Genomic DNA, 20,169 nt, shown 5'->3' with positions numbered 1-20,169 from the left:
TTGTAAATAATTGAATTTCTGTGAAATTTTAATTATTTATGAAAATAATTGAATTCCTGTAAACAATTTTACTATTTTTGAAAATAATTGAATTATAGCGAAGAAATTTTTTTAAAAATTTCTAAAAAATTTGAATTCCTCTGAAATTTTTTATTATTTATGAAAATAATTGAATTTTGCAAAGAATTTTATTAAAATTCCTGAAAATAATTGAATCCCTGTAAACAATTTTATTATTTATGAAAATAATATTGAATCCCTGTAAAAAATGTTATTAATTAGGAAATTAATTGAATTATTGTAAAGAAATTTATAAATAAATATGTAAATAATTGAATTGCTGTGGAATTTTTATTATTTATGAAAATAATTAAATGTTTGCGTAAAATTCTATTAAAAATTTTTTAAAATAATTGGATTCTTTTGGAAAATAATATTAAAATAGTAGATATATTAAAAATCATTGAATTCAGGAAAATTTTTTAAAATAATTGAAATTTTGTCAAGAATTTCATTAAAATTTTTAAAAATAATTGAATCCCTGTTAACAATTTTATTTTTTATGAAAATAATTGAATTTTTAAGAAGAAATTTTCAAAACAATTTATAAAAAAATTGAATTCCTGTGAAATTTTTATTATTTATAACATAATTTATATTTATTAAAATTCCTGAAAATAATTGAATTCCTGTAAACATTTTTATTATTTATGAAAATAATGGAATCCCTGAAAAAAATGTTATTATTTAGGAAATTAATTGAATTATTGTAAAGAAATTAAAAAAAAATTTGTAAATAATTGAATTGCTGTGGAATTTTTATTATTTATGAAAATAATTAAATGTTTGCGTAGAATTCTATTCTAAATTTTTTTAAATAATTGAATTGCTGTAGAATTTTTATTATTCATGAAAATAATTAAATGTTTGCGTAAAATTTTATTAAAAATTATTTTAAATAATTGAATTTCTGCGAAGAATTATATTACTTTTGAAAATAATTTATTTTCTGCAATTATTTGTAACTTCTCCAAAATTTAATTTTTTTTTTAGTGTTTTTAATTAAAATTCTTCTATAAATCCATTGTTTTTAATAATTAATTGAACATATTTTTAAAAATTTAACTAATTTTAGAAGAATTTGAATTATTAACATTTTTCAAAAATCTAAGTTCTTTAAAATTTCAAATTAAATTAGTTTAATTAGAGTTTAGTTTGAGTTTAGTTTGAATTCAGTTTTAAGTTTTGAGTTTAACTTCAAAGAAATAATAAATTTTACTCCACATTCGACATTCGATCAGCGAGGACTTGTTTTTGACTTTCTTTTCATTCATGATGAGAATATGAAAGAAAAAAAGAAAGAATTTTCTTTCTTTCGTTCTTTCTTTCACATTCTCTCATCACATGAGAAGGTATTATTTTTTGGTTCATTTATCCGGAAAAACCTCGAGTGGCATAAAGTTCCCCTACAAGGATCTGCACTACTTGAGCCATCGTTTTCCATTTTATTCGACATTCTAGAGTCCTGTCTTATAACTCTACTGTGCATTCACCCTCTTTATCACTCACTCCAATCATATCCTTACAATTTTCACTTCCCTTATTTCTACTCGCACATTTGTTCTATTATCTAAGAATAAAATATAATATACACTAATATTTCTATATTACCACAGTAATAATTTTCCCATTCACTGCATTAACCACCCTATTCTTAAAGAAGAATGATTAAATAAATACAAACATGTATACAATAAAATATTACCGAAAAAAAATAATTATCTAATCTTAGCTTTGAGAGTATATTATAAAAAATAATTTTTCTGAATATTTTTCCTATTTGCAGAAATTCTGAAAATTTATATTAATTTTACTTGTGGAAATTTATATCAATTTCACATGTTTTGAAAATTTATTTCAATCTTTTCATTCTAAATAAGAAATTTTTTTTCTGACTTAAAAAGAAGAAATGGTTTTTATTTAATCGTTCGGAATTTTAGAATCATTTCGAAACTTTGAAACAAATATTTATTAAAAACCATTTGTTCGAATGTATTCGTTTTATTATTTTCCTCTTTAAATTGCAGGAAATAAAAAAACGAATACAATCGGAAAAGTGGTTTTTTAACAAAAATATGCTTTTTTCAATTTTTTTTCTTGATGTACAATGTAAAACATTTTAATTTTTAATTTCTTTTGACTCCCCGATGAGGAAATCACTTAGATTTCAAAACGTTGAAGCATATTTTTATTAAAAAACCACTTGTCCGAATGCATTCGTTTTATTATTTCCTGCAATATGAAAATAATCAACTCGAACGTTAAACATTAGTTCATATTTTCTTTTTATTCGGAAATCATGCGAAATTAAAGTAGAGATTAATTTTAATTGTTATTCTTATTATTCTTACTTTTGTAAAATTTTAATTTTAATTTTAATTTTAATTTCTAATTTTCTATTTCTATTTCTATTTCTACTTTAATTTTTAATTTTACTTTTAATTTTTATTTCTATTTTTATTTCTACTTTTATTTTAATTTTTTAATATTTTTATTCTTATTGTTATTGTAATAATTATTTATAAATTTTTACCTAATATGGCGACAACCATGCTATTTTGCACAACTTCCATACTACCATTACAGAGATAATAAATGTACGAAAGAGCGTCTCCCTTATGAATAAGGAATTCGCCCGGAGCACAGAAATTGTTTCTGATGTGTAGCGAGAGAAGTTTGAGGCATCCTTGAGAAGCACTTTCAAATATTGGCAAGCTCAAAATTTCCCGATGCAAGTGCATTGATACGTCGCCCCTCAGCTCTTCCGGAAACTCTTTAAGGGTCTGGAACAAGATGTTGAAAGTTGAATTAAGATGCGCCATAAAAAATCAAATACTCTACCGTCTGTTTTATTAAATTCTTTTTTTTCTTTTTTTTTGCTATACAATATTTAGAATCTTATTTTAAGGTATATTAGATTTTTTCATAAATCCAAAAACGTAATATTTTTGTAGTTTAATTTAATTAATTAATTATTATTAATTTAATTATTATAAAATATTAAAGATGACCGAGTGATGAAATCATTATTTTATATTATAAGAATATTGTTACTCTAACTTCCTTAGAAGTGATTTGCATCATTTTTCAATTTAATTATTATTTTCTAGAAATTTTAACTAAAATTCTTCTTTAAATCAATTATTTTTCATAATTTTTGAAAAAGTTCTTTGAGAATTTTCAAATCCATTTGTTTTACAATTCAATTTTACGAAATTCTCATCGATTATTTGGACATTTTTAAATTGTATATTAGAAAATAAAAACTTGAAATAGTTTTTAAAAAATACAATTAAACTTTTTCAAAAAAATTAATTCTACAGAATTGTTAGTTAAAACTATGATAAATTCAAATTTTCAAAGATTTTAATTTGAAACCTTTTCGAAATTCAATTATTTCTAAAAATTCATGCTATTATGCTTTTAATATTCAATTATTGTCTAAAATTTTTACTAAAATTTATTTTTAAATCAATTTTTATTAGCAAATTCTACTAGAATGCAATTATTTAAAATTTTAATAATAAATTTTTAATAATTCAATTCTTTCGAAGAATTTAAATAAAATTTTTAAGAATAATTGCATTTTTCGAGAAATTCAATTAAAAATTTACTAAAAATAATTGAAATTCCGCGACGAGTTTTATTAATTATGAAAATAATTGAATTCCTATAAACAATTTTATTATTTATGAAAATAATTTAATTAATAAGAAAGAATTTATAAAAAATTTGTAAAATAATTGTAAATATTAACTGAGATTCATTTTTAAATCAATTTTTATTAGCAAATTCTACAAGAATGGAATAATTTAAAATTTCAATACAAAAATAAATAATTAATTGAATAATTGAATATTTCTTAAAATTGAATTCTCAAAAAGAATTTTAATAACAAATTTTTAAATAATTTAATTCATTCGAAGAATTTTAATAAAATTTTTAAGAATAATTGCATTTTTCGAGAAATTTGATTAAAATTGTATTAAAAATAATTTAAATTCTGCGACGAGTTTTATTATTTATGAAAATAATTGAATTATTGCGGAAAAATTTATAAAAAAAATTTCTAAATAATTTAATTTTTGTAAAATTTTTATCATTTAAGAAAATAAGTAAATGTTTGCGTAGAATTTTATCGAAAATTTTTTTAAATATTTGAATTCTTTTGGTAAATATAATAATTAAAATAGTAGTTATTGAAAATCATTGAATTAAGGAAAATTTTTGATAATATTTTAATGTCGGCGAAGAATTTTGGTATTTATAATAATAATTGAAATCCTGACGAGAATTTTTAGACAATTTTTGAAAATAATTGAATTATTGCGAAGAATTTTATTAGATACACTTAAAAATAATTGAATTCTTGTGATAAATATTTGTTTTTTATGAAAATAATTGAATTTTGCAAAAAATTTTTTTTAAATTCCCTAAAATAATTGAATTTCTAAAATGAATTTTGTTATTTATGAAAATAATTGAATTCTTGTAAAAAATGTTATTATTTAGGAAATTAATTGAATTATTGCAACGAAATTTGTAAATAATTTGTAAACAATTGAATTTCTGTGAAATTTTTATTATTTATGTAAATAATTTAATTATTACGAAGAAATTTTTAGAAAAATTTGTAAAAAATTGAATTCTTGTGATAAATATTTATTTTTTATGAAAACAATTGAATTTTGCAAAGAATTTTATTAAAATTTTTGAAAATAATTGAATTCTTAGAATTAATTTTATTGTTTATGAAAATAATATTGAATTCCTAAAATTAATTTTACTCTTTGTGAAAATAATATTGAATCCCTGTAAAAAATGTGATTATTCATGAAAATAATTGAATTATTGTAAAGAAATTTATAAACAATTTGTAAATAATGAAATTCCTGTGAAATTTGTATTAATTATTAAAATAATTTAATGTTCCCATAGAATTTTATTAAAATTTTTTTTAAATAATTGAATTCTTTTGGAAATTTTTCTAAAATCGTAGATATTAAAAATCATTGAATTGAGAAAAATTTTTGAAAATAATTGAAATTTTGTCACGAATTTTATTAAAATTTTTGAAAATAATTGAATTTCAGAGAAGAATTTTATTATTTATAAAGATAATTGAAATTTTGACTAGAATTTCTTTTTTAATTTCTGAACATATAATTGAATTTCTGCAAGAAATTTTATTACTTTTGAAAATAATTGAGTTTCTGCAATCAATTGTAATTTCTCCAAAATTAAATTTTTTTATTGTTTCTTACTAAAATTATTCTATAAATCCATAATTTTTAATAATTAATTAAACATTAAAAAAATTCAACTAATTTCAGAAGAATTTGAATTATTAACATTTTTCAAAAACAAAAAAGACACAAAAATTCAGAATTTTCTTCTGAATTCTGAAAATTTAATTTTTTCTATTACTTTTAATAAAAATTCCTGACTTTTCCCTGAATCTCCTGAATAATTCTAGTTTCTCTGAATTTTCCCTGACTAGCTCTGGGAAGTCAGGGAAAATAATATAAAATAAAAATAATTTAAAATATATTTATCATTTTTGCTTAAATATTACGTTTTTATCAAGTAAGAGGAAACGAAAGAAGGAAAGAAGCAGAGCCAGCTTTATTACCTCATGTATATCAATTCCGTGATTCAGTGACCACATCGTTTGAAAGTAATCTTGCATCCTCTGCTTGAGCTCGTCCGGTATCTGATGAAGGACCAGAAAATCCTTCAAATCCCTCCACTTTGATTGATATAATGATCTCCTTGAATACATCCTTTGAATAATTGCCGTCACATTACCAAAAACTACAGCGTGCATTAGGGCTGAAAAAAAATTACATTTCACAATTATTTATAATTTTCAATAATTTACCGAATTTTCCAAAAATAGAAATACAAATTTAAATAAATTTAAATAATAATTAATAAAATTTAAATAAAAATAAAAATCAATAAAGAAAAAAAAAAAAAAAAGAAAAGAAAAAGAATGAATAATTTATTCATTCTACTTTCTCTTATAAAAATCTTCCATTTATTCTTCATCTTAAAAAAAATTTAACTCACCTCCTACAAGCATTGTCATAATAGAAAATATTTTTTCAAATGTCGTATTTGCTGATACATTTCCAAATCCTACTGAAGTGAGACTACTGCATGTGAAATATAGTGCAGTCACATAGCTATCCATTCGAGTGACATTTTGCACGGGAATTTTTAGTCTGTCTGCGAGAATGTGAATCCAGCCTGTAAAACGAAAACGAGATCATAAATCGTTTAAGTATTTTGTGTGAAATTTTACTTTTTTAGATAGTCATTCTATATTCGTTTTAATAGCTCAACAATGTCAAGCAATCTCGATTTATGTTCTCCAGTTTTTCACCAAATTTTTCTCCCCCTAAAAAAAGACTTTTACCATTATTTTAACTCTCTTTTTTTGTATTTTCAATTAAATACTTAATTACTTTGGTAACAAAAGGGCACAAAAAAAATATCCAGTGACAAATCCATCTGTTAAGCCAAGGCTCGAACAAAAATAAAATCGATCCAAAATGTGAATTCAAAATGTTCAAAATTTTGATTTTGTTTTATAACAATTAAAGTTGACCGAGTGATAAAATTATCATCAATTCAATTATTAATTTCAAGAATTAAAATTCTTCTATAAATGCATTATTTTTAATAATTTTTGAAAAAAGTTTTTTGAGTATTTTCAAATTTATTTATTTACAATATTCAATCTTTACGAAATTTCAATTATTCGTAAATTCTTCAATTAAAATTATATTAGAAAATAAAAACTTCAAAATAATAAAAAAATACAATTAAACTATTTCGAAAAAATTAATTTCAAAATTCAATTATATCTAAAAATTCACGCTATATTGCTTTTAATATTCAATTATTATCCATAATTTTAACTTAAAAAAATTTTATTCAAATTTTAATTTTAACTAAATTAAATCAATTTTTATTAGAAAATTCTACTGGAAATCAATTATTTAAATACAAAAAAAAAATATTTTATTGAATAATTGAATGTTTCTTAAAATACAATTCCCATAAAGATTTTTTTCAATAAATTTTCAAATAAATGAATTCTTTCGACGAATTTTAATAAAAGTATTAAGAATAATTATATTTTTCGAGGAATTTGATTAAAATTGTATTAAAAATAATTGAAGAATTTTATGAAAAAAATTAAATTATTGCGAATAAAAAATTTGTAAATAATTGAATTCCTTTGAAATTTTACTTACTTATGAAAATAATTAAATGTTTGCGTAGAATATCATTAAAATTTTTTTTAAATAATAATTGAATTCTTTTTGAAAATTTTATTAAAATAATAGAACTGCCAAGAATTTTATTAAAATTTTTTTAAATAATTGAATTTCAGAGAAGAACAATTCGTAACTTTTCCAAAATTGAAATTTTTTTTTGTGTTTTTAACTAAAATTCTTCTACAAATGCATTATTTTAAATAATTTTTGGAAAGTTTTTTTTTACGAATTTCCAATTTATTTGTTTAAAATTCAATTTTACCAAATTTCAATTATTCGTAAATTCTTCAATTAATTCTATTATAGAAAATAGAGACTTGAAATAATTTTTTTTAAAAAATCCGCAATTCAACTTTCTCAAAAAAAAATAATTCCATAGAATTGTTAGTTGAATAAATGAAAAATTTAGATTTTCAAAGATTTAATTTGAAACCTTTTCAAAATTCAATTATTTCTTAAAATTCACGCTGTTATGCTTTTAATATTCATTTATAATGTAAAATTTTAACTAAAATTGATTTTTAAATCAATTTTTATTAGCAAATTCTACGAGAATTCAATTATTTAAAATTTAAATACCAAAATAAATAGTTTATTGAATAATTTAATTTTTCTTCAAATTCAATTCCCATAAAGAATTTTAATAACAAATTTTTAAATAATTCAATTCTTTCGAAGAATTTTAATAAAATTTTTAAGAATAATTGCATTTTTCGAAAAATTCGATTAAAATTTTATTAAAAATAATTAAAATTCTGCGATGAGTTTTATCTGTGAAAATAATTGAGTTTCTATAAACAATTTTATTATTTACGAAAATAATTGAATTATTGTGAAGAAATTTATAAAAAATTTGTAAATAATTGAATTCCTGTAAAATTTTTGTCGTTTAAGAAAATAATTAAATGTTTGCGTAGAATTGTATCAAAATTTTTTTTAAATAATTAAATTCTTATGGAAAATTTTAGTAAAATAATAGATATTAAAAATCATTGAATTAAGGAAAATTTTTGAATATATTTGAATGTCGGTGAAATTAAAATTCCTGAAAATAATTGAATTCTTAAAATTAATTTTATTATTTATGAAAATAATATTGAATCCCTGTAAAAAATGTGATTATTCATAAAAATAATTGAATTATTGCAATGAAATTTATGAATAATTTGCAAATAATTGAATTCCTGTGGAATTTTTATTATTTATTAAAATAATTAAAGGTTTGCGAAGGATTTTATTAAATTTTTTTTTAAATAATTGAATTCTTATGGAAAATTTTATTAAAATAGTCGATATTGAAAATCATTGAATTAAGGAAAATTTTTGAAATTTTGCCAAGAATTTTATTATAATTTTTGAAAATAGTTGAAATTTTGCAAAGAATTTTATTAAAATTTTACTGAAAATAATTGAATTTCGAAAAAGAATGTAATTATTTCTAAGGATAATTGAAATTTTTTGTTAAGCAATAAAGAAAAATGCTTTTTGTTAAATATTTATTAATCCTTTTTTTCCAATATTAATCCTTTAACAAAAAAGATAAAAAGGATTTAAAATTTAAAACTACAGTTCAAAAATAATTTTTCTCTAGGTAAAAAATTTTCTTCGCTTTTTAAAGCACTTGTTGCTTTTCTCAAAGAAAATAAATGAGAGGAGATTTTCCTCTTTCAGAAGAAAATCACAAAGTTTGTGATAATAAATTATTCAAGAACATTTTATACCTCTTGTAATGTTTTCTTTACTTGAAAATTTCGAAATTATCCTTGACATGAAAATCGAGTGCATTTTATTAGTGACTTTGATTGATTTTTCTCTATATATATTGTATTTCTGTACAGTGCACTCGTTGGAATTTAGATTTTAGATGCATAGCGATGGTTGGGAAATTCAGGTTGACAAATTTCTGAAGGATCCACTCGTGGGTCCAGTGAATCGTGAATAAGGGATGAGTACAAACCAGAATTTTATTTCTAGGGCAACATTATTTGAATTTTTTTCCTACACAGGAAGATAAATGGATTTTCCCTCTCCTCACTCACATTATAAATATTATCCTTACATCCTTTGGTATTGACGGTAATCAACAATTTTTCTTCCAAGGAATTTCAAAGCAAATTTTCGAAGACTGTATCGAGAAAAAAAAATTTGTAAATTAAAAGGGAAAATAAATCAAAATAAATAAATAGTAAATAGAAATATGATACAAAATAAATATAAATTATACAAATAAATGGAAATTATACATATAAATAAAATAAAATATAAACTTTATACAAATTGTACAACAAAATTATTTTATGAATGTTTTCAAAGCATTTTTTTTTCCTTCTTTTCTCCATTGTTAGTAGAACTATTCAAAATAATTTAATAAAAAATTTCTGCCAGCCAGTTGCGTGTAGTAAAAAGTTAAAAATTAAAAGTTGAGAGAATATAATATTAAGTGGATTTTGGATCCTGAGTTTTTCAGAATTGTACTCTGGAGAGCAGTCTATATTAGCCTATCACAAATACAACCGACATTTACGATTCCCACTGCAACAGGCAAAGTTGTATTCAGATTTAAACTTTTTTTTCTCCTCCAAAGCGGTAAAATGGAAAAAATAAAGAAACTAGATTTACAAAGAAGAACAGAAAAAAAAGTTTGTAAAGGATAATTAAAAGTTTTGAAAATTTTTTTCCGAACTTTTAATACAGTACAACTTTTATACCTATATATTTTTTCTAAATAATATAATACAGTGAAGAAATTTTATTTTACTCAAATTTTATTCAAAACTGTAAATCCAAATAATTTTTTTATAAATTATTTTGTCTATTATCTAAATATTTACTCGAGTCGAGTAATTTTTATTTAAACTATTTGACAATTGCCAAAATAAATTAATCAAATAATTTTTATTTAAATCAAATAAAGTGTATTTAAAACCAATAATTTCGGAATTTGGAGCAAATACAATTTAATTGACTTAATTTAAAATTATTTGACACATTTATTAGACACTAATATTTTTCTATTAAATTTTTATTTTATACAAATATTTGTCTATTAAATTTTTATTTTATACTAATATTTGTCTATTAAATTTTTATTTTATACTAATATTTGTCTATTAAATTTTTATTTTATACAAATATTTATCTATTGAATATTTATTAGATACAACTATTTGGCTAATAAATTTTTATTTGACATTAAATAAAGTTAAATAAAATATTGTTTATCAAATATTTACTTGCTACAAATATTTTTCTATTATCAAATAAATATTCAATTCGAATTAAATAAATATTTATTTAACAATATAGACAAATAGTCGTTTATATTTGAATCAAATAATTTTTTTCCAGTGTAAATAAAGAAATGAACAAAAAATAAATAATCTTTATTTATATAAATAAAAATCAAACTAATAAAATATACTCAATTTTCATGTCAATGATGATTTATAAATTTTAAATTAAAAAAAAAACCTCAAAAAAGGTACAAAATGTTTTTGAATAATTAATTTCAAAAATTTGCCAATAAATTAAATATTTATAATTTGTCTACAAGTTCCGAATGTTCCGAATGCATGAAATTTTTCGCCAATATGAATATTTTCAAAAATTACTAACACATTTTTTGCAAAAACAAAATAAAAAATTTAGATTTTTTATTTTTTCAATTCGTAAAGCAAATATTATTGCAAATAAAATTTTAACTTGGAAAAAAAAATTTTTCGTTTATTTTTGAACGTTTAAAAAATTAGGGACATTATTTAAATATTAATATTTTTATATTATTTTAAATAGAAAACTATAATTAAATAATTATTCGCCATTTACAGAAAATAATAAATTTATAAAAAAAGATTGATTTTAATTCTTTATTTTATTTTTTTTTTTGCCTAGAAAGAAAAAATATTTGATTGTTTATATCGCAGAATTATTTTTGTCCTAAAATACTGAAATATTATTACTGTAAAATTTGGAAATTTATTTAATTTTATTACAATTTTTTTATAAATTTATAATTCTTTTCAATTATTTGCGATTTACAAAAATTACAAATTAAAAAAAATTGAATTAAATTGAATTAAAATAAATTGAATTAAATTAAATTAAATTAACTTAAATTAAATTAAATTAAATTAAATTAAATTAAATTAAATTAAATTAAATTAAATTAAATTAAATTAAATTAAATTAAATTAAATTAAATTAAATTAAATTAAATTAAATTAAATTAAATTAAATTAAATTAAATTAAATTAAATTAAATTAAATTAAATTAAATTAAATTAAATTAAATTAAATTAAATTAAATTAAATTAAATTAAATTAAATTAAATTAAATTAAATTAAATTAAATTAAATTAAATTAAATTAAATTAAATTAAATTAAATTAAATTGAATTAAATTGAATTAAATAGATTATTAAATTTACAGTAATAATATTTCAGTATTTTAGGACAAAAATATTTCTGCGATACCTAGAAATAATTGAATATTTTTTCTATCTTGGCAAAAATGAAAAATAAAAAGAAGGAGAAATAAAGTATTAAAATTTTACTATTAAAAATAATATTAAAGAAAATTTAATTTTTGTAATAAAATAGAATTTTTAATTTCTCAGATAAATTTTGTTCAATATTTACCAAGATCCCATTCTTTGTCATTTCGTAATCTCTCCTTTTCTGCGATGACATACCAAATGCAAGCGAGCCAATGAGCAACGAGAGTGAAGAAAATCATAAGTAATGCTAATATCATGGCACTATATTGAGAATACCTATCCATTTTTTGCAGAAGTCGTGCCAGCCTCAATAATCTGGTCAATTTCACCAGGTGAATATGACTTTGACCCGATTCCTGCGAAAAAAATAAAAATTTATTATTAAAAATGTCAAAAAAATAATTGCGGAAACAAAATTAACCAAAATTATTAAAAATTATTAAAGTTATCAAAATCATAATAAATTTATTACAATTATTAAAATTACTAAATTGAAAATTACCAAAATTACAACAATTTTTATAATTGAAACCAAACTAGAGAAAATTTTGTTAGTTTTCAGTTCAAAAATTTTTTTCTTTTTACTTTAAAAATTTGTTGAAAATAAGGTTTTCAATTCTGTACTGAAAAAAATGTATCTGATTCAAATAACTTTTTCATTTAAATCAAATTAATTTATTTACTTATTTTTTTTTATTTCTATTTATTAATTTATTTATTATCAATGTGCTTTATGAAATAAAAAGCAAATCAATATTTACTTGTATCAAACAATTTTCTTCTGGATATTAAAATAAAATAAATAAAATTTAAATAAATAAAAAAAATAAATAAAAACAATAAAATAGATTCAAATTATTAATATTCGAACCGGTATTATCAATATTTGAAGCAAATACTAACAAAAAATAAAAAAATAAAATAAAAATTATTTCATAAAATTAAATATTTATTTGATAATGAACAAATAATGGTTTGTTTCAGTTAAATAATCTTTTTTTCAGGCAGCTTTTTTAAATGTTAATATATTAAAATATTTAATTTTACTTAATATTAATATTACTTATTTTAATAAAAGGAAAATAATTATTTTAATATCACTAACATAAAAATAAACATGTTCATGAATATTGCATGACGATAAGAATTGTTGATAATTTTTTGTTAATTGTAAACCTGACGACTATATAAATGACTGAAACTTATACAGCTCAGTCTTAATTAGTAATTGAAAATTCGTAATTGCAGAATTGTTGAAGAAATTTTTCAACTATGGCTCAATTTAAAATTTTATTTTGTCTCACTGTGATATTTGTATTATTTGCAATAGCAGTTGGTCAAGCTAATTATTGCAGTATTTGTCGAGATCACACTATGTGCAAACCTCACGTGAGTTGATATACAAAAAAAAACAAAGAAAAATTAAATTAAACGTTTATTTAACAGACATAAATATTTGTAGTAAAATTATTGTAATAAAACATAATTTCATTCTCTGCTATTTAACATTATATTGAGAAGAAAACCCAAATAAGCAGAAAACATAAATATTTGACTCAAGATTTAACTAAATTATTTATTTGGTTCAGAATATATTTTTTTTGGTTCAAAAATATTTATTTTGGTTCAAAATAATTGTGTTTAGTTAAAAAAATGTTATTTGGTTCAGAGTAACTTTATTTGGTTAAAATAATTATTATTTGGTTCAAAAATATTTATTTTGGTTCAAAATAATTGTGTTTGGTTCAAATAATTGTCATTTAGTCCAAAATAATTGTCAATTGAATCAAAGAAATGTTTTTTGGTTTAAAATAATTTTTATTTGGTTGAAAGAATTCATATTTGACTCAAAATAATTGTATTTGGTTTAAAATAATTGTATTTAGTTCAAAATAATTATTATTTCGTTCAAAAAAATGCTATTTGGTTCAAAATAATTTTATTTCGTTCAGACGAATTTTATTTGGTTCAAATAATTGTTATTTGGTTCAAAATAGTTTTTTTGGTTCAAAATAATTGTGTTTGATTCAAATAATTGTTATTTGGTTCAACATAATTGTCAATTGAATCAAAAAAATGTTATTTGATTTAAAATAATTGTATTTGGTTTAAAGTAATTGTTATTTAGTTCAAAGAATTGTTATTTGAACCAAAATAATTGTATTTTGTTTAAAATAATTGTATTTAGTTTAAAATAATTGTTATTTCGTTGAAAATAAATTTATTTTTGGTTAAAAAAATGTTATTTGGTTCAAAATTTTTTTTTTTTTTGTTTAAAATAATTGTATGTGGTTTAAAATATTTTTTATTTGGTTCAAATAATTGATATTTGACTCAAAATAATTGTATTTGGTTAAAATAATTGTATTTAGTTCAAAATAATTATTATTTCATTCAAAAAAATGTTATTTGGTTCAAAATAATTTTATTTTGTTCAGAAGAACTTTACTTGGTTCAAATAATTGTTATTTGGTTCAAAATAGTTTTTTTGGTTCAAAATAATTGTGTTTGATTCAAATAATTGTTATTTGGTTCAACATAATTGTCAATTGAATCAAAGAAATGTTATTTGATTTAAAATAATTGTATTTGGTTTAAAGTAATTGTTATTTAGTTCAAAGAATTGTTATTTGAACCAAAATAATTGTATTTAGTTTAAAATAATTGTTATTTCGTTAAAAATAAATTTATTTTTGGTTAAAAAAATGTTATTTGGTTCAAAATAATTTTTTTTTTGTTTAAAATAATTGAATGTGGTTTAAAGTATTTTTTATTTGGTTCAAAGAATTGATATTTGACTCAAAATAATTGTATTTGGTTTAAAATAATTGTATTTAGTTCAAAATAATTATTATTTCGTTCAAAAAAATTCTATTTGGTTCAAAATAATTTTATTTCGTTCAGACGAATTTTATTTGGTTCAAATAATGGTTATTTGGTTCAAAATAGTTTTTTTGGTTCAAAATAATTGTGTTTGATTCAAATAATTGTTATTTGGTTCAACATAATTGTCAATTGAATCAAAAAAATGTTATTTGATTTAAAATAATTGTATTTGGTTTAAAGTAATTGTTATTTAGTTCAAAGAATTGTTATTTGAACCAAAATAATTGTATTTTGTTTAAAATAATTGTATTTAGTTTAAAATAATTGTTATTTCGTTGAAAATAAATTTATTTTTGGTTAAAAAAATGTTATTTGGTTCAAAATAATTTTTTTTTTTGTTTAAAATAATTGTATGTGGTTTAAAATATTTTTTATTTGGTTCAAATAATTGATATTTGACTCAAAATAATTGTATTTGGTTTAAAATAATTGTATTTAGTTCAAAATAATTATTATTTCATTCAAAAAAATGTTATTTGGTTCAAAATAATTTTATTTCGTTCAGAAGAACTTTACTTGGTTCAAATAATTGTTATTTGGTTCAAAATAGTTTTTTTGGTTCAAAATAATTGTGTTTGATTCAAATAATTGTTATTTGGTTCAACATAATTGTCAATTGAATCAAAGAAATGTTATTTGATTTAAAATAATTGTATTTGGTTTAAAGTAATTGTTATTTAGTTCAAAGAATTGTTATTTGAACCAAAATAATTGTATTTAGTTTAAAATAATTGTTATTTCGTTGAAAATAATTTTATTTGGTTTAAAAAATGTTATTTGGTTCAGAATAATTTTATTTGATTCAAAATAATTTTTTTTGGTTCAAAAATATTTATTTGATTCAAAATAATTGTATTTGAAATATGTTTTGATAATTGTGTTTGGTTAAAAAAATGTTATTTGGCTCAGAATAATTTTATTTGGTTCAAATAATTGTTATTTGATTTAAAATATTTATATTTGGGTTATTATAATTTAATTTGATTCAAAAAAATTGTATTTGGTTCAAAATAATTATATTTGGTTTATAATAATTTTATTTTGTTCGAAATAAATTTTTCATTATTGCAAAAAGTTTTATTTGATTAGTATTGACTCTGTAAGAAATATCCTTTTATTTAACTTAAATAAATTATTAAATTTTGTTTGAATACAAATTTCTCTTGGTGCATTTTTTCAAAGATCGAAACTTTAACAAAAAAAATAAATTTATTTTAATACCATAGAAAATGAAAATTAAAAATTTTGATTGTAGTTTATTGTTTTATTTTTATTATTAAATTTTATTTTTTGTTTACAATTATATTAAAAGCAATTAAAATTCTTTAAGTATACAAAACCAAATTGTCGAACTCAGCAATATGGCTTAACGGCTGAACAAAGGAATAAAATTGTTTCGGAACATAATAGATATCGGCAATTGGTGGCTAGTGGCAATGAAAAAAGAGGAAGTCCCCGTGGTCCGCAACCAAAAGCAAAATCCATGCCAAATATGGTAAGAAAATTATATTTTTTAATTTTCCATTTTTTCTTAATTTTAATTTTAATTATTTTCAATTTCTTCTATATATAATTTTAATAAGATTCAAATTTCAATGAATTTATTTGTGAATTTATGATTGTAAATTAGAAGTTTACCTCAATTGTTATTATTAAATAGATATTGTATAATAGACCATAATTTATAAATAGATCTTTTTTTAACAATATAACAATGGTTACTAATTACTACTAATAATTACTAGGACACATGATCCTTAATTCATGTATACATCAACTAAACTTTCTTGTTTGAATTTTGAAATTCAAGTGTAATTATTAAATCCACAGGGAATAAGTTGATGCTTTACAATTTGAAACATGAAGACATGAAGAATATATAAATATATAATTTATAAATATATAAAATTATATAAATATATAAAATAATTTTAAATATACAAAATAAATGAAAAAAATTTTCTTAACTTTTCTTTTATTAAATAAATATTTACTTGCATCAAATAATTTCTATTTTTATTTTTAGCAAATAATTTTTATTTGTTTCCAGTAATTTTTATTGATATCAAATAATTTATTTCAAGTGATTTTTATTTATTTTAACATTTTTAGTGATTTTTATTTTATCAAATAATTTTTATTTACAATTTTAAGAAATTTCTATTTGTATCAAATAATTTTTCCTAAGTTACTTAAATGGTGTTTGCTTCAAATTCTGAAACATTTTGGTTCAAAATAAAATATAATTGTTTTAAACAAAAAAATTATTTGATTCAAGTAAATATTTACTTGTGATAATAGAAAAGTATTTGGTTATTTAAATCAAATATATTTTTTCTCAGTGAAAAAAAATATTAAAATTAATTGTGTTTAAATAAAATATTGAAATGTTAATAAAATTTTTATTTTTGTGCAAAAAGGTATGGGACAATGAAATAGCAAATATAGCACAAACACAGGCTAATTCATGCATTTACGCTCACGACTCGTGCAGAAATGTCCGTTAGTATAAACCAACATTTTTTATGTTAATTTTTTATATTAATTTATTTTATTTATTCAAACTATTAATTTCAGAAAATGAAAAAAAAATGAAAAAAGTGTTGTTATTTCAATTTTAAATTTTTACTATAAATTAACAACAGATTTGGTTTTTTTTACAAATTAATTAAATTAACAACAAATTTTGTTTTCTATAAATTAATTTAATAATTAATTATTCAATTAATAATGGATTTAGCGCTAAAAAATTATTTTCTACACTAGAACGATTCCAAGTCGGTCAGAATATTGCCCAATGGCCAGTGGCTAAAGGCAGACCACCACAAAAAGTCGAAGCTTTAGTAAAATTATGGTACGATGAAGTTGAAAAATTTAATCCCGCAATGGTAGAAAACTTTGTGTAAGTATAATTTCACAATTAATATATAAAGAAAAAAGAAAAAAAGATGTCAAATTTCAATATTTTTCGCAATTGAACAAATTTTGAATTTGATAAGCAATTGTTTATTTCCTTTTCTTATGTCCCAGCATTGTGATAAACAAATGCACTTAAAAACAACCACGTTTTATGAATTCACTCGAGAAAAATAAAAATAAATTTCTGGGAAATAAGAACAAATATTTCAAAATTATTATAAATTTAAAAAATAATTTTAAAAATAAAATTAAAAATAAATTTAAAAACAAATTTTAAAATAAAATTCAAAATAAGTTTAAAAAAAAAATTAAAAACAAATTGAAAAACAAAATTAATTAATTAAAATAATTTTATTTGGTTAAAAAAAATGTTATTTCGTTCAGAATAATTTTATTTGGTTCAAAATAATTGTGTTTGGTTCAAATAATTGTTATTTGGTGCAAAATAATTCTTAATTGGTTCAAAGAAATGTTAATTGGTTTAAAATAAATGTATTTTGTTTAAAATAATTGTTATTTGGTTAAAAAAATTGTAAATTAAATCAAAACAATTTTATTTCATTAAAAAAAATTGTATTTGGTTCAAATAATTGTTATTTGATTCAAAATAATTTTATTTGGTTAAAAAAATGTTATTTGGTTCAGAATAATTTTATTTGGTTCAAATAATTGTTATTTGGTTCAAAATAATTGTACTTAGATCAAAATAATTGTTATTTGGTTCAAAATAATTGTACTTAGTTCAAAATAATTGTTATTTGGTTCAAAATAATTTTACTTGGTTAAAAAATGTTATTTGGTTCAGAATAATTTTATTTGGTTTAAATAATTGTTATTTGGTTCAAAATAATTGTACTTAGTTCAAAATAATTGTTACTTGGTTCAAAATAATTTTATTTTGTTAAAAAAATGTTATTTGGTTCAGAATAATTTTATTTGGTTAAAAAAAATGTTATTTAGGTAGTAAAGAATAATTTTATTTAGTTTAAAATAATTGTTATTTGGTCTAAAATAGTTGTCAATTGGTTCTAAGAAATGTTATTTGGTTTAAAATAATTGTTTTTTGGTTCAAAATATTTTTTTTTTGGTTCTTAATAATTGTGTTTGTTTCAAATAATTGTTATTTGGTCTAAAATACTTGTTAATTGGTTCAAAGAAATGTTATTTGATTTAAAATAATTGTTATTTGGTGTAAAGAATTATTATTAAAATCCAAATAATTTTATTTCGTTCAAAAAAAATTGTATTTTAATTAATTTAAAAACACATTTAAAAATAAAATTAAAAGCAAATTTAAAAATAAAATTAAGAACAAATTTAAAAATAAAATTAAAAATAAGTTTGATAATAAATTTAAAAACAAAATGGAAAAAAAATTAAAAAATTGTAAAGCAACTTTTTTAGTTAAAAAAAATAAATTTTTATGGTTTAAAGTATTGCTTAAATTAAATATTACTTAAATATAGTTACTAATTATATAACTATTTAAATATGTCTAATTAATAATTCAACTACAATGTCCATTAACAGTATTCTTTTACAGATTTGAGGCAAAAACCGGCCACTACACGCAAATGTTGTGGGCACAGACAACCAGAATCGGTTGTGGTTACGTGAATTATGAAAAAAATGGTCAATACAATGTGTATCTCGTTTGCAATTATGGTCCCTCTGGTAATGTTCGCGGTGGAAAGGTTTACGAAATACGACGTTAAAAATTATTTCAAATTAAATGCATTCCATGTATTTTTCCCATATAATTGAAAATGTAAAACATTTTTTCCAACACAAATATTCGAATTTGCTAAAAACTATTTCTTTTCACAAAAATATTCAGTTTGACGAAAAGTTATAAAACAAATAAATAAATAAATAAAACAATTATTCACAAGTACTATTTATTTCCTACAAAAAAAAAAATTTTTCTTATTCCAAAATAGAAATTAATTTAAGATTTTCGATTTACAATTTACAATAAAAATAACGAAAATAAAAATAAATTTATAATTAACAAAATAAATTATACCCAATTTAATAATTAAATGATCAAAAAAAAGAATTCCACCCAATATTTACTTTTCAAATTATTTAATCTACTAATTAAATAAATATTTCATTCGATCTTAAATTGAAAGTTGATTATTATTTTCTGCATGAATTTTTAATATTTTTTCTCAAATGAAAAAAAGTTATTTCAACAATATATTCTAAAATATATATTAATATATTCTAGGCGCTGTCAAGTGAAATATTTTAAAATACAAAAAATGATAATTCTTTCAAAATCGAATCATATAATTAAGACAATAATTATAAGCTTGTTTTTCATAATTTATAAATCGTAAAAAATTATTACGACTGAATGATGAATAACCATAATGTTAATTAATCAACCTAATTTTAATTTTAACATATATAAAACAAACAAAAATTATTTCCTAATAAATTACTTGTGTATTTCAGTTTTATTGTTTTAAAATTTTTGAAATTTATTTGTACAAAAAATTGTAGTTTTCAAG

General features: G+C 19.2%; 2 protein-coding genes across 3 annotated transcripts in view; one reads left to right on the top strand and one right to left on the bottom strand.

Moving 5' to 3' along the window:
• Positions 1-20,169, bottom strand: part of LOC122502537 (potassium voltage-gated channel subfamily H member 8-like) — a 92,196-nt gene that overhangs the window by 12,394 nt on the left and 59,633 nt on the right. The window contains exons 6-9 of the mRNA XM_043612652.1: positions 11,988-12,201; positions 6,133-6,312; positions 5,693-5,892; positions 2,594-2,843 (exon numbers count right to left, since the gene is read on the bottom strand). Of these exons, the coding sequence (XP_043468587.1) occupies positions 2,594-2,843; positions 5,693-5,892; positions 6,133-6,312; positions 11,988-12,201 (844 nt within the window). The remainder of the gene's footprint in view (positions 1-2,593; positions 2,844-5,692; positions 5,893-6,132; positions 6,313-11,987; positions 12,202-20,169) is intronic.
• LOC122502637 (venom allergen 5-like) lies at positions 12,066-19,470 on the top strand. Of its 2 annotated transcripts, XM_043612797.1 has the most exons (6): positions 12,066-12,177; positions 13,094-13,234; positions 16,062-16,226; positions 17,152-17,233; positions 17,498-17,633; positions 19,194-19,470. In XM_043612797.1, the coding sequence occupies exons 2-6, from the start codon at positions 13,118-13,120 to the stop codon at positions 19,363-19,365; spliced, it is 672 nt and encodes a 223-aa protein (XP_043468732.1). In that variant the 5' UTR covers positions 12,066-12,177; positions 13,094-13,117; the 3' UTR covers positions 19,366-19,470. The 2 variants fall into 2 exon arrangements, with proteins under 2 accessions (XP_043468732.1, XP_043468726.1); XM_043612791.1 differs by lacking the exon at positions 12,066-12,177 and having other exon boundaries at positions 13,079-13,234.

This window comes from Leptopilina heterotoma, unplaced genomic scaffold (genome assembly GCF_015476425.1).
Source record: "Leptopilina heterotoma isolate Lh14 unplaced genomic scaffold, ASM1547642v1 Lhet_108, whole genome shotgun sequence".
NCBI lineage: Eukaryota > Metazoa > Arthropoda > Insecta > Hymenoptera > Figitidae > Leptopilina > Leptopilina heterotoma.
Note: the sequence above shows the minus strand (reverse complement) of the source record. Positions and strands in the feature narration are given on the sequence as shown.